The following is a 15,670-nucleotide window of genomic DNA, read 5'->3' as shown; positions in this document are numbered from 1 at the left end:
ACTTTTTTTGATCCATTTCTAATTTTGTATTATTATTATTAATATTGTATATAAATTTGTTTATTATTTCCATTCTCTATATTATATATACATTTATTTAATTGCCATATATGTGAAATCCAAGTTTTTAAGCTCGGTAACCCTGTCACTAACTAAAGCTAAACAGTTTGAAATTCTGACAGTGAAAGTGAATATTTCAAAAGACGCTGATATTACAGTAGTTGGGTGCTATAGACCTCCATCTGCTTCAAAGGATGCTTTCCAATCTATATCCGAAATATTACATAAAATTAATGACTCTGAATTTATTCTTATGGGTGATATGAATTGGGACTGGCTGTCTGGGAACTCTGATTGTTTTAAAGACTTATGTAATGACTTAAATTTAGTGCAACTTATTAATGAACCGACAAGAATAAATCCCAAAGCAGAAATAAAATCTACTCTCCTAGATCTAATTGTAACAAACTCAGTTCATAAATACACCTCAACTGCCGTATTTTGTAATGATGTCAGTGACCATTGTGCAGTCGCTTGTGTAAGAAATACAAAAATCCCTAAGGTAAAACCACGCATGATCCTAAAAAGACATTTCAAAAGTTTTGAACAACAAGCTTTTCTGCATGATCTGTATCATAGTGAACTCAGCAGGGTTTCTTTGTTTTCGGATGCTGAAATGGCATGGGATTTTTTTCATTCAAATTTTATTTCCATTGTAAATAAATATGTACCAATCAAAAAGTTTAGGATCAGTGGTAAGGACAATCATTGGTTTTCAGACAGCCTATCAGAGCTAATCTGTTTGAGAAATAAAATGTGGGCACAAGCCAGATTTTCCGACTCTTCTGCTGATTGGACTGCATTTAGAACTGTAAGAAACAAGTGTACTTTGATGATTAGAAAGTCCAAATCTGAGTTTTTTTTTTGAAGTCAACCACAGAAAACTTAAACAATCCTTTAAAGTTTTGGAAATCAATTAAATCTTTATCGGGTGCACGTGTGACCTCAAACCTCCCAGATCAGATTCTTATTGGTTCAGATGAAATAAAAGATAAAGCAGTCATAGTCAATCAGTTTAATAAACACTTTATTCAGGCTGGATTCATATTTAATCAAACTGTAAATAAATCTGTCCCATGTCCAGCCATGTCAGCATCTGAAAATGTAAATCGGGCATTGTTTAATTTTAAACCGATTTCAGTTTCAGAAGTTCATAAAGCCCTCAGAGACATTGATCACAAAAAGTCAGCAGGTACAGATAATCTGGATCCCTTTCTGTTAAAAGTGGCAGCTGATATTATTGCTGAGCCCATAGCGCATATTTTTAATTTGAGTCTTCTTTCTAACTCCATTCCTAAAAGTTGGAAGGCAGCCTATGTTCTCCCTTTACATAAAGGTGGAGACCCATCAGAATTGAATAATTACCGTCCAATATCAAAACTTTCTGTTTTGTCAAAGATCTTGGAATCATTTGTGAATGTACAGTTAAAACAGTATTTGACTGACAAAAATATTTTAAATAATTTTCAGTCAGGGTTCAGAAGTGGCCATAGCACTATCACTGCTGCTACATTAGTGACAAATGATATTATTGGGGCCTTAGATAAGAAGCAACATTCTGCTGCATTATTTGTTGATCTTTCTAAGGCATTTGATTCGGTTGATCATGGATTGTTATTGACCAAACTACGTTCAATTGGTTTAAGTGAGAAGGCTGTTGCATGGTTCCAGAATTATTTGGTAGATCGTATTCAATGTGTTTATGCTGAGGGTTATAAATCTGATTTTCTTGAGATAACTAAAGGTGTCCCTTAAGGATCAATCTTAGGACCCATTTTGTTTTCAATTTTTATAAATGATTTGGATAGAGATGTTCAAGCCAAATTACATTTATACGCTGATGATACAGTGGTTTACACCCAGGCTTCCACCATTTCAGTAGCAGTGCAGGAACTTCAGACTGCATTTCAGGCATTGCAATACACATTATTGAGTCTAAAATTGGTTTTAAATACACAGAAAACAAAGTTTATGGTCTTCTCAAAAGCTCGAGCACAGCTACTCGACAATTGTGGCATTTTGTCATTAGATGGGAAATCAATTGAAAGAGTGTCTTCATATAAGTACTTGGGGATATGGATAGATGATAAGCTTTCCTTCAATGAACATATTACTGCTTTAGTTAAGAAACTTAAAGTCAAGCTTGGCTTCTATTACAGAAACAAATCTTGCTTTACTTTTAGTGCTAGGAAGAAACTTGTGGAAGCTACTTTTCTGCCTGTAATTGATTATGGAGATATATTGTACATGCATGCTGCATTTTCCATCCTGCGTCATGTAGATTCAGTTTACCATGCATCACTACGATTCATAACAAATACAAAGTCCCTTACCCATCACTGCATTCTTTATGATTTAGTTGGTTGGACATCACTTAAAATTCGTAGACAACAGCACTGGTATATCTTTATTTATAAAGCTATACTTGGCAAATTTCCACTGTACCTCTGTAACCTCCTCTCTGTTTGCTCTGGTACCTATCAGCTACGCTCCTCAAAGTGGTTGCTTTTTAATGTGCCACGAGTTACAACCGAATTGGGAAAAACTGCCTTTTCTTATTTAGCACCTTGGGGGTGGAATAATCTACAAAAAGAGCTAAAGTTAGAAACCCTTATGTCCTTAAATGAATTTAAAACTACTATAAAGAGTGTTGTGATGGAGACATGTTCTTGTTTTTCTTAAGAGTCTCATTGTGTTTTATATTTTTATTTTTAATATTTTGTACTTCTTTTATTGTTAAAATGTACTTTAGTGTTTGTTATGTATGCATTTGTTGTGATTTGGCTGCTACCTTGGCCAGGTCTCTCTTGTAAAAGAGATTCTGAATCTCAATGGGACCTCCTGGTTAAATAAAGGTATAAAAAAAAAAAAAAAATATATATATATATATATATATATATATATGTATGTATATGTATATATGTGTGTGTGTGTGTGTGTATGTATGTGGGTGTGTATAATAAACACATTACATATAGTGTTTATCTGTACGTTTGTGTGTGTGTGTGTGTGTGTATATATATATATATATATATATATATATATATATATATATATATATATATATATGCGCATGTATATGTGTACGCACAAACTCACTATATGTAAAGTATGTGTGTTCATGTACATATGTGTATATATATTTGAAATGAATCTAAAGTTGTCCTAAAACCTTCTTATTAGGACAAATTAGTTCTAAGGAGAGCTTTTTTTTTTTTTTTTTTTTGTATGTGTGTATATATATTATTAGTATACAGATTGTAGGTTAATATTAACAGTACATTTATCTTTAGGGAGGTTTAGCCTATGTTTAGGGAAGGATGAAGGGGTTAACCATACTGAAATGAATCCCATTAACGGTAATGTTTTGGATCGTATTTAGGAAAAGAGAACACACTTTAAGTGTAGTAAACATAGTAATCAGTTCATACGCGTTAATATTTGCAGGGAAAATGCTGTAATTTAGTCATTGCTGTAAATGTATTTTACGCTATTGAGAGTGAGGAGTCACGTGCAGATTTGGGTTGATTTGGGAGGGGTCTGAGCCGATCGGCCATGATGGCAGGATATGCTATCGGTTGCCAGGGGCAATGCCTTCAGAACTTCACAGAGGCACGACTAAACATTTCAGAGCGCTTTCATTTTTGCGCACTTATTTTGTCAGCGGAACAGATCGAGACGGATCTACGAATACGCGAAAGAAAAGGAAGAAAGTAAAGCAATGCAAAAAGATAAGGCGAAAGAAAGGGGACCTTACAGGAACAAGCTCACACCAAGCGCAAAACAGCGGTGTTTGGAGAAGCTCTCAGGCAGCTCCCTGCAGCGGCACAGAGACCTGAACAATTTACCTCAGTGCACACATATGGACATTGGGAATTATATTGTTTACAATGTAAGTCACTTTGCATTCACGCTGTTAATGGCTTTAATCTAACCCGGACATTTACATCTCGCAATCACACATTTAACTACCCTAGCCAAGCCAGAACTGGTTTGTCCACTTTGCAGCCCCCAACACAAAAACCTGGTACAGTATGTGTCATTGGGCTAAAATCAAATAATAACTAAACATACACAGCTTTAGCCTAAATCAAAACATGTTGGAAACGTTCGTATACATTGAACATCTCGTTACAATCTAGTGTTTACAAAACAGTTGCAGTTAATTACTTTGTAATTTTGGTCAAGAAGTGCATTCTAAATGCAATGTAATTACAATACACTAAAACGCATGTGAATAAACTTACTTTGGCCAGTACAACACTGCTTTCATCACCTGCTGTAGATGGACCCAGCCACAGCAGAAAGCCTCGTAACTTTTCAAAGACTTGTGGCTTTTAAACTCCTGCATTGTGTAGGAACTTAAACCAAAAACAGTATAATTCCCAATGTCCATATGTGTGCGTGGAGGTAAATGGTTCAGGTCTCTGTGTTGCTGCAGGGAGCTCGTATGGGTCGATATTTTGGATGCTTGAGAGCTTCTCCAAATCTCGCTGTTTTGCACTTGGTGTAACCTAAAAAAACTGTATTCCACTGTTCCTATGTTTTCCATATGTATCGTGAGAGGTACTGGAGCAGGTTTTAACGCAGCAGTAACTTCCAGGCAGGGTAAAACAGTGCAGAATTGCGAGAACCTCCTCTACTACCGAGTTAACAACACATGTAAACAATCCTGTTTCGCCGCCGGTATCCTGCCAACATGGTATATCGAGGTGATGTGATATCGAGGGAGGGGCTTTGTGCTATGACGACAACTTCTCATTCTCTATCGCTCATTGTCAGGTGACGTCACACTCGTGGAACACGAAATGCATTATGTGTATAGCCGCCATTTGTAAGGTATCAAGGCTAGTGTGTTCAATTGGGAGGATTGTGTTGGTCTTAAATGTGGTAAAATGGTACGTTCCTGTTGTGTGATAGGCAGCATATCTAGTCTCATGACAGAACGGGTCACGAAGCTCAGATGCTGAAATTAATGCAAGCGTCATGCGCTTCAGTCTATGTAATAAACAAACCCATACGTCTCTGCCATTCATTCACACAGAGACGCGCAGAACACGGATTCATATTTCAAACAACTTTTGCGGCTTAACATTTACAGATACTAGTCCATATGGAGATTTGATTTGATTAATTTATGGTAACTTCGACAAATTCCATGACTGTCCATATTAAAATGTAAGTTTCATTTTCATGACTGGATTTTGAGATTCCGTCCTTGTTTTCTGCTTTGCGGAAATCATAGCGCTGAACTGGGTTTGAACGGGACCTTGGTACTACCGGTACTTAAAGAAACCTGGTACCGTCACATTTACATTTTTTTAGTACCGACTTGGTACCAAAGTACTGAGTCTTTTGACAACACTATACCATAAACAAGATAATTTACAATGTCTAAGTATGAGGATGAAGGTAGCAATGCGGGGTCAGCACTCCAACTTAATGCAGTCAGCTCATATGGATCTATGTTATGAATGGATGACAATTTCTCCAGATGTAACGGTCCCTGGCATCTTTATGGAATTTATCTCCGTACGGCCTTTTCTCAATCTTCTTTTGCTTCTCCAGGTTTGCGATTTATATTTACTTATTATCTAGATAATTATCTAAGTAGTTATATTAGTTATTTATTCTATTATTTACTTCTATTCTTGTAATCGTGGTTGTTTCAGTCAATAGCGATACCTCAAAAATGGCGCCGCGGTGATGTCACACACAACAAAACCACGTGTCTGACAAAGAGCGATAGGAGCTGCCCAATCTTCCCTCCAAAATTAAACACAAAAACTGATTAATGCCGTGTTTCCGCCACTCCACAGAAACAAAATGCTATTATATGTATGTAATGCAAGTGTCGACATAATAATCAATACATATTATGCGTCAATATTTACCTATAATTGCTGCAAATATAGTGGAAGCTTGTCTGTCCCGCTTAAAACCATTCAAACTGGTTGACAGCGTGGAGTTGTTTGGAACTATAGACCCTTTTACAGTTGGTAAACAAGGTGACGTATTTGTGTGGGCGGGGCTTAGCTGGAGGCAGAAAGATTCCCCTCAACACTTGAACGAACGGAAGCTAGCGAGTTTTCTTAGCTTGTTTTTTTAATAATGGCTGGAGAAAATCTGTATAATCTGCTTTATCTGAATATTTAAGGTCACTCACTGTCCGGGACCGCGATAATTATTTGAAAAAGTTAACTTTAACGGACGGAACCAGATTGATCGACCCGTACACAATCACTCATTGGATGGACGATCTGACAGGATTACCTCCGATTGAGTGGCCTGACATCTACACTTACCTGATAGAGAAACCGAGCATGTATAGTAAAGAAAACTGAGGGCGTATAAATCCTTAGATTAAATAAAGAGTGACATTACAGTAAAATTATTATTAAGATGTAAATATTTTCTAGAAATAAAAATTCTAAAGACTGCAAATTAATTATAAACTTTCTGTATTTATTCTTTCTTACCATGTTCTTAAATTCCGATCACAATTAATCACAACAATGTATATAAAATGTTCTCCGTGGATTCTGGCAACCAACAACTCAACAAGACAACATTTTAAGCTCCTTGAGTAGCCGACCCTGTGTTGGTTTGTATTAGCTGCCTCCAGTTTTCCGTTTGTTTTGCCTCCAGCTAGCGCCGTGACGTACCTGTGACGTCCGCGCAAAAGGGGTCTATAGAGAGCTACATGAACCACGTGACAGCGTGGCGGCGAGATCAAAGAGTGCCGCAACTCTCATATTTAACGGCTCTGAGAATAACCACGAAGATGAAGCAGAAGGACTTCGCGTCGCTCGCCGGTGACGTCACCACGCGCGCCTCGGCTTTCTTCTGAGGTGAGAAGCGGTTCACGATAAACAAACACATTTCATACAGTTACAGAGTTCGCTCGTTACAGCCGTTCTTTACGGGGTCGTTCGTGTGGTGCACTGCTAAATGTGTGTGTGTGTGTGCTGACCGGAATAATCGTGTAGCAGCGGTGTGAGGAACACTGTTACATTCAGTCAGACTTCTGAGATGTGTTCGTGTGTGTGTGTCTCTTGATCGAAAGAGTGATCTGTGAGGAGAAGTAATGCTAAGTGCTGTGTATGCGCGACAAGTGAGTTCAAACAGGTGTAAATGATTCTTCTGCCTCTGACAGGTGTGTATTCCTCGGTGTGTGTGTGTGCTTCTCAGTGTCTGACTGATGAATGAATGAACGCTGGAGTGTTTTCATCTCCTGAAGATCACACAAAGATCATGAATGAAGCAGAAGCAGAGTCCTGCAGGATCAAGCAGGAGGTCATCGAAGAAAAGATAGGTTTGTGTTTGTGTTTCCTCAAACAGTTCATCAGATGTGTGTCAAACACAGTTACTGAGTGAGGAGTCAGATTATATGATAGAGCTGCAATATAATTTTTCAGAACATTTCGAACATTTTCCAGAACAGGATCAAATTGAGTACTGGTCATAATACTCTGATAAAAATGTTTGATGTGAGCAGCAGTGTGTGTTTTGCTGCAGCAGCGCTGATGGAAGTAGTTATGTGTCGTTCTTGAACGATTCGTTCATTTAGAATCTTTAATCTGACTCGGGAAGAATGAATCGTCTCGGGGAGTGATTCGTTCAGTCGCGCATGCGCAGTATAGGTTCTGTTCTGCTAGTAGTAGTTCACCTGTGTCAGTCTGAGCCGGAAAGAGAAATGATTAGTTCATTTTTCGGGTTGTTCGTTCTTTTGTCCCGTGACGTGACAGCATTGGCTAGAGTAATTAGTTAATTTACAACCTTCCTTACAAATGGGTGCATAGTACTTATTATTTTTATTTTTTATTATAATTATTTTTTACTCTTAAAGTTATGTGATGCATTTCTGGTTTCAAATTGTTGCTTTTCATTTCTGTCATGATACTTTTCCATAACACTGAATGTGGTAATAAAGAGTTGGTTATGCTTTAAATTTTGCCCATATGATGGCGAAATCACTTTTTTTTTTTTTTTTTTTACAGTAGATTCTAATCTTTAAAAATGACCTTGTTGTATGATTTATGTCTTTTGAGTTCACCCTTCAGATTAGACTACAGAACTGTAGTGTTATTGGTTTAGGATTCAAAATGTTATTTGCTTTTAATTTATGTCATTATGTCCTTTTTGAGCAATCTTCTTATACATATATTAGACCAATTTGTCATGTCTGCCTAGGAAAAGCCATTTTAATTTAATTGTTCAATTTTATTTAATATTTGAAAATGAAAAAACTTGGCTATAAATACTTTGTACTGTAGGCTTGTATTATTATATAGCTTAGTGTTTATTTGATAGACAGTCAAACATAATAAATATTTTATTTATAGCAGGGTTTTATTTATTTATAAAATAACACACCACAGATCCTGAAGAAACAGTAACAAAAACACAGTGACAGAAATGTCAGAAATAGCGTATGGGTCTGTCACGTGATTAAGGAACGACTCGACCCGAAGACCCAAAAGATGAACTAATCAGTTCTCTTTCCGGCTTGGACTGCATTGGTTTAGCGTATGGGTCTGGCACATGATTAAGGAACGACTCGACCCGAAGACCCAAAAGATGAACTAATCAGTTCTCTTTCCGGCTCAGACTAGTGTTGGGTGATATGGTAAATATTTTTCAAATCGTCATATCATCAGCCCGTGAGATCGACGAAACACGATATTATTGTGCATGGGTGGAGCAAGAGAGACTCTTTGTTCTTGTCGTAGCATGACTATTTGGTGTTTTAAATCGCACAGGTGCGAGAAAGAGATAGTAGATTTCATTTAAAGTCCAACAGTTTTACACTAATATTGGACAAACAAACACGTTAAATATAAAGTATTCAAAACAGGTAAGTTGATATATTTGGAGTAAAGTTGAATTGAACTGATGCATCAGTTATACATCGCTCCGGACCGTGCGCCTCATGACGAGACAGATGCACCGCCACAGAAACAAGAATGAGATGCTTTCTAACAAGACTGTGACATTAAACTCAGTTAGTGAGGGCTCTTTAAAATACTGCACATATATAGGCCGTTCACATTGTTAAAGTTTGATGAAATACATTATATCTAGTGTTGTCAAAAGACCCGTTACTTTGGTACCAAGTCGGTACAAAAAAAATGTAAATGTGACGGTACCAGGTTTCTTTAAGTACCGGTAGTACCGAGGTCCCGTTCAAACCCGGTTCTTGACGCATACAGCGCTATGATTTCCGCAAAGCAGAAAACGAGGACGGAATCTCAAAATCCAGTCATAAAAATGAAACTCTGAAAATATGGACAGTCACAGAATTTGTCAAAGTTAGAATAAATTAATCGAATCATATCTCCATTAGGACCGATATTGGAAAATGTTAAGCCGCAAAAGTTGTTTGAAATATGAATCGTGCATTCTCTGTGTGAATGATCGAATGGCCATAGACTGAAGTGTGGGACGCTTGCAATAATTTCAGCATCTGAGCTTCAGTGTTCTCTCTCCATCAAGCGATCTGTACTTTTCGATTCATGTCAATTCAAAAGATTCATTCATCTATTGTCGTCCCTGTTTTAATTTCAGCAAATCAGTTTGACCGAACGCATACAACGTGATTAAAATTCATGAACCCAGCAGCTCATCAATCCACAGTGCATTGTATATTGTTAGTATGGTAGTAGAATTAATAGCAGTATTATCTTTTAATAATAAATCATATGATCTATTAATTTTTAATTTTTTTTTTTTACAGAAACCCTCAATGATCAAAAATATCTTAAGCATCACCACCAGTCTTACGTTCAGTTAACATGACAAATATGTATTCATTAAAAGTTCATTTTTACATAAATGTATTGTGCTACTAAATAATACTATTATTTAGTAAAATGTATGTGATACTGCTACTACTGTTGAAAAAATTTATAAAACTTTATTTTTTTTAAAGAAATAAATCACAAAATATTTCTTCCATGTTTTAATTTTAATAGCAAATCCCTTTATTTACCAAAAATAAAATGTTTAAATTTAATAATCAAATTTGGGTGAAACTTGTTTACTGTTTTTAATAATTATATAACTTGTAGAAAAACTTTAAACACAATTGTAAATAAGTATAAAGAATGGCATTGGTTTTATTTTTAGTGATAAAAAGTTTTTTTATTTTAATTTAAAAAAATTTATTAGCATATTTTTGTGTTTTGCTTTTGGTACCGAAATTGGTACCGAGAACCGTGGATCTTCACTGGTATCGGTACCGAATACTGAAGTTTTGGTACCGTGACAACACTACTTATATCTGCAGACAATGTACGTCTGTTTGTGGATGGAGACTCTGTAACAGCCAAAACTCTGTATTTTGCATGCATCACATTATAATGGGGTGTTCATGAATATAATAACAAGGCGACAGAGCAAACTTATCATGCATAGTGATTCTCAAGTCCTTCTACGTCATCACCACACTTGGAAAGATGTCTGGACCCCTAAGGTTGTGCAGGTGTGCTTTCAAACCACAAGAAGGCCTCAGACATTAGCTTGTGATGTTGACCAAAGTGCACGAGAGCCCGGAGTATCATGGACATTCAAACTATAAAATCTTATGAATGTGTGCGGAGAGAACCAACCTGCCGCATCGCAAACCTGTTGTAAGGGGGGCCAAACGTAAAGATTCCACAGGTGGGGCCTGGGATGGAATATCTTGCCCCCTGCCTGGGACAGAAGGTCCCTCCTCTCCGGAATCGCCATGGCGAGCCATCGTGGAGAGATATTATGCCCGAGAACCATACTTTGTCCGTCCAACGTGGTGCATGGGGCATGAGACAAGACTTTTGTTTTGTTGGCGAACTCTGGCTAGGACTCCCAGGAGCAGAGAGACTGGAGGAAAACGCATACAGGCGTATTTTTTCGGCCATGTGTGCGTCATCGCATCCAGACCCGGGGGGGCTGGGTGACTCAGAGAGAAGTACAGGGGACATTGCGTTGTCTGATGGGGGGTGAAGAAGTCCACCTCTGCTCCGTAATTTTTTTTCCAAATCTGTTTCACTACCTCTGGAAGGAGTTTCAATTCCCCCATCGGTAGTGTCCCCAAGATTGGGCGCACTCTCCCACCCCTTTTTGGGAACCAGGAAGTATCTGCTTTAATAGCCCGACTGTCTCCTTGGACGAGGAACATGTACTATGGCCTCTTTTCCCAAAAGAGTCTGTAGCTCTCGAGACAGTACCTGCATCAGCTTGGGGTTCAAGGAAGTGGAGAACACACCATTGAAACGTGGAGGCTGACGAATAAATTGGATCCTGTATCCTATCCGTACTGTGCTCAATACCCCCGCAGGAATGCTCTCTGAGAGTGGAAACAATTTTAACACTTCCTTCTAAGGGGATGTTAGATGTTCCATGTCCTGAACAACAGCAGGAAAAATGGGAACATCTAACATCTTGCTGGAAAACCACCGCCCCCCGAAGCACAAGAAGTGGTGCGGGGATGGAGGGGTTTTGTGAGGGTAACGGGAAGGGGCGAACGCTCCCTTGTGCGCCTAGAGCCATTTGCTCAGTGCCCTGAAGCGGCGGACCGGCAGGGGATGACTGTACTAGCTGCTCTAGAGACCTCTGTAGAGGTAGCGAGCCTCCCAGCACTGCTAGTTTCCAGGCGGTAACTGAGAGAATCGCTTATCAGAGATAATGGCTTGACGAAGCTTAGTGCATATAGAGCCAATAGTTTGGTGCCTTGAAGCGGCGGACTAACAGGGGACGACCATACTAGCTGCTCTGGAGACCTCCGTAGAGGCAGCGACCGCTTCCTCGTGTGCCCAGAGCCACTAGCTCAGTGCCCTGAAGCGGTGGACCGGCAGGGGACGACTGTACTAGCCACTCTAGAGACCTCCGTAGAGGTAGCGAGCCTCTCAGCACCGCTAGTTTCCAAACGGTAACTGAGAGAATCGCTCGCTGGAGATTCCCTGTAACTGGGGAGAGTAGGTTTCTTAGCCGAGGATGCAGATTCGGGTGAGAAATAGCTCGCAAGCGTCTCTTCAGCCCGAGGCATCTCCGAATACCCCCGCGACTTTGTATCCACGATAGTTGAAAAAGTCAACGTCGAGGGCCCAAAGATGCGGGAAGTATACGTTTTGCTCCATGACTTTGTCAGCTCATCATGGAGGTCAGAAATCTATCCTGCACCTTACTACGTTTGGGGGTCTCTAGTTTGTGTGGCCAATCAAGCTGCAACCTGTCCACCGCGCGAGTAACCTCTCGCAAGAGGAACGCTCATAGGCGGGCTGCTCATGCTCCGAGCGCGCTTCAAGATCATGAGAGAGGATGTGTAGATCCGTTGATACCGCAAGCGAAAGGGATGAGCCCGTCGCTCCCTCGTCGCACAAGAGCCCTTCAATGAAATGGTGGGTGCGGTCTGAAAATAGCTCAGATGAGCACGAATCATCTTCACTGAGAGCAGTGCACAATGCTCGCCCTCGCACCTCTCTCAAGCCAGAACCATGTGTTCTTCCCCCAAACAAGCGAAACAGTAATCATGTGTATCCAGCTTATACATAATACAAGAGTATTGAGGAACACAATACTTACCATTTCGTTGGCTCATCCTACGAAGAAACAATACTTACCGCATACTTACTGTTTCGTTGACGCACTCAAAAGACCTGTTGATGCACCTGTGGTGTATCTATTTATAGCCCCGTGTTGTGTGCGCACGCTCGGATGACTTCATCAACCGAGGCTATATCACCACCGGGTCAATTCTATCAATGTGTTAGACACATTATTTACAGCTGGTCAAGAATAAGACGTATCCCAATGCCCTGAGCAGCGCAGCATCAACTGAAGCTTTCGAAAGGAAACTATCATCTATCGTCACAAACCTAGCTTGGACTGCATTGGTTTAGTGCAGAGCCATATTCTGGTTTAGCGTATGGGGCTGTCACATGATTAAGGAATGACTTGAACCCGAAGACTTGTCAGACATACATAAAAAAAAGTACAGATAAATACAGATAAAAGTAATCAATCTTTTGAATTTCCACCCCTTACCGTGTTATCAATAAGGTTTTTATTATTTACTGTGAAATTTTCCTCCCTGTGACATCTGGACTAGATATCTTGCATCTTTTACAGTTTAAGCTTTATTCTTTTGGTCTTCATGAATGTGATTCCATCATATAAAGATGAATGTCATGAGACTGACATATCCCACGAATCCCACCCTTAAAAATTCTGATTCATTATTGTTTTATCTCAATTATTGTATTTTCATAATCGTTGGAAATTGAAATCTGAACAGTTTTTCGATTACTTGCAGTGTCAAGTCAAGTCACCTTTATTTATATAGCGCTTTAAACAAAATACATTGCGTCAAAGCAACTGAACAACTTTCATTAGGAATGTTGAGTCCCAGCTGATGGTGTTTCAGCATTGATGGTGCCTTTCCAGATGTGTAAGCTGCCCATGCCACACATATTCATGCAACCCCATACCATCAGAGATGCAAGCTTCTGAACTGAGTGCTGATAACAACATGGGTTGGGTTGTCCTTGTCCTCTTTAGTCCGGATGACATGGTGTCCCAGTTTTCCAAAAAGAACTTCAAATTTTAATTTGTCTGACCACAGAACAGTTTTCCACTTTGCCACAGTCCATTTTAAATGAGCCTTGGCCCAGAGAAAACGCCTCTGGTTTTGAATCAAGTTTAGATATGGCTTTTTTTTTTTTTTTACCTGTAGAGTTTTGCCGGCAATGGCGAATGGCACGGTGGATTGTGTTCACCGACAATGTTTTCTGGAAGTATTCCTGAGCCCATTTTGTGATTTCCATCACAGTAGCATTCCTCTGTGATGCAGTGCTAAGGGCCCGAAGATCATGGGCATCCAGTATGTACCCTTACGTACTGAGATTGTTCCAGATTCTCTGAATCTTTTTATTATATTATGCACTGTAGATGATGATAACTTCAAACTCTTTTCAATTTTCCTCTGAGAAACTTCTTTCTGATATTGCTCCATTATTTTTCACCACAGCATTGGGGGAATTGGTGATCCTCTGCCCATCTTGACTTCTGAGAGACCCTGCCACTCTGAGAGGGTCTTTTTCTACCCAGTCAAGTTGCCAATTGACCTAATAAGTTGCAAATTGGTCCTCCAGCTGTTCCTTAATATGTACATTTAACTTTTCTGGCCTCTTATTGTTACCTGTCCCAAATATTTTGGAATGTGTATCTCTCATTAAATCCAAAACGAGCTCATGATTTTCAAGTAGTTGAAAACATTAGAGATATTTGGCATGACATTTCAAAATGTCTCACTTTAAACATTTGATATGTTATCTATATTCTATTGTGAATAAAATATAAGTTTATGAGATTTGTAAATTATTCCATTATTTTTTTACTCACAATTTGTACAGTGTCCCAACTTTTTTGGAATCGGGTTTGTAATGTTATTAAAAATTATAATCCAATGATCAGCATACAGCGTTCAAATGAATCCATCAAAATGATCATACTTATTGCTAATGTGTCAGTGTTCCCATTGTCCCTTTATATTTGGTCTTTTTGGCATTTTGAATGATTTAATGAAAATGAAAATTATTACTGTTTTCATTTAGACCTGATGGAAGCGATCAATGAGATGGAACAAGTGATTGAAGCGGGGAAGAAACATCATGACATCGAAACTGATGAAACCTCCTTGAGACCCTTGTGGGAAACGAGACCCGAAATATGTTTCATTTGCCCTCAGTGTCGAGAGATTTTCACATCCAAAGAAAGTCTCAATCTTCACATAAAATGTGAAAGAGGAATTAAGCCGTACGCATGTGATCTCTGCGAGAAGACTTTCAGTCAAAAAGCAAACCTTGCCAAACACAAGAAAATCCACACTGACGAGAAGCCACACTCATGTGATCAGTGTGGGAAGAAGTTCAGAAGTAAAGGAAATCTGAATATTCACATGAAAATCCACACCGGAGAGATGCCGTACATGTGTGATCAGTGCGGGAGGAAGTTCAGACATAAAGGAAACCTCAATACACACATGAGAATCCACGCTGGAGTGAGTGAAACCACTGAAGAAAAACAACACACATGCAATCAGTGTGGAAAGAGATTCAGACAAAAACAACACCTCGATCGACACATGAAAATCCACACTGGAGAGAAACCGCACTCGTGTGATCACTGTGGGAAGAAGTTCAGAGATACAGGGAACCTGAATATTCACATGAAAATCCACACCGGAGAGATGCCGTACATGTGTGATCAGTGCAAGAGGAAATTCAGACATAAAGGAAGCCTCAATATACACATGAGAATCCACGCTGGAGAGGGTGAAGATAAACCGCACACATGCAGTCAATGTGGAAAGAGATTCAGACAAAAACACCTTGTCGATCAACACATGAGAATCCACACTGGAGAGAAACCGCACTCGTGTGATCACTGCGGGCAGAGTTTTACACGAAAACAGCAACTTAATGATCATATAAAGATCCACACGGGACAAAACCTGCACACCTGTGAACAGTGCGGGAAGAGTTACAGGAAGTTAAGTGTTTTCAAAGTACATCTGCTCCATCATTCTAGAGACAGGATCTATAACTGTGACCAGTGCAGTAAAAGTTTTTTT

At 39.1% G+C, this 15,670-nt stretch overlaps 1 protein-coding gene and 1 long non-coding RNA gene across 7 annotated transcripts in view; one reads left to right on the top strand and one right to left on the bottom strand.

The window, feature by feature from the left end:
• The first annotated feature begins 6,809 nt into the window (after positions 1–6,809).
• The window catches only part of LOC127952757 (gastrula zinc finger protein XlCGF57.1-like), a 179,293-nt gene continuing 170,432 nt past the window's right edge, over positions 6,810–15,670 (top strand). Inside the window, exons 1-2 of one of the 6 annotated variants that reach the window (XM_052551460.1) lie at positions 6,810–6,911; positions 7,217–7,356. In XM_052551460.1, the coding sequence (XP_052407420.1) occupies positions 7,270–7,356 (87 nt within the window). In that variant the 5' untranslated portion in view covers positions 6,810–6,911; positions 7,217–7,269. Of the gene's footprint in view, positions 6,912–7,216; positions 7,376–15,670 lie in introns of all 6 variants that reach the window. The other 5 variants (XM_052551463.1, XM_052551468.1, XM_052551469.1 and 2 more) reach the window with 5 other exon arrangements.
• Positions 14,695–15,670, bottom strand: part of LOC127952784 (uncharacterized) — a 169,796-nt gene continuing 168,820 nt past the window's right edge. Inside the window, exon 3 of the long non-coding RNA XR_008153052.1 lies at positions 14,695–14,742. This is a non-coding gene — a long non-coding RNA (uncharacterized LOC127952784). The remainder of the gene's footprint in view (positions 14,743–15,670) is intronic.

Source organism: Carassius gibelio, chromosome B3 (assembly GCF_023724105.1).
Source record: "Carassius gibelio isolate Cgi1373 ecotype wild population from Czech Republic chromosome B3, carGib1.2-hapl.c, whole genome shotgun sequence".
Lineage (NCBI taxonomy): Eukaryota > Metazoa > Chordata > Actinopteri > Cypriniformes > Cyprinidae > Carassius > Carassius gibelio.
The sequence above is the reverse complement of the archived record's forward strand: the minus strand, read 5'-3'. Positions and strand labels throughout refer to the sequence as shown.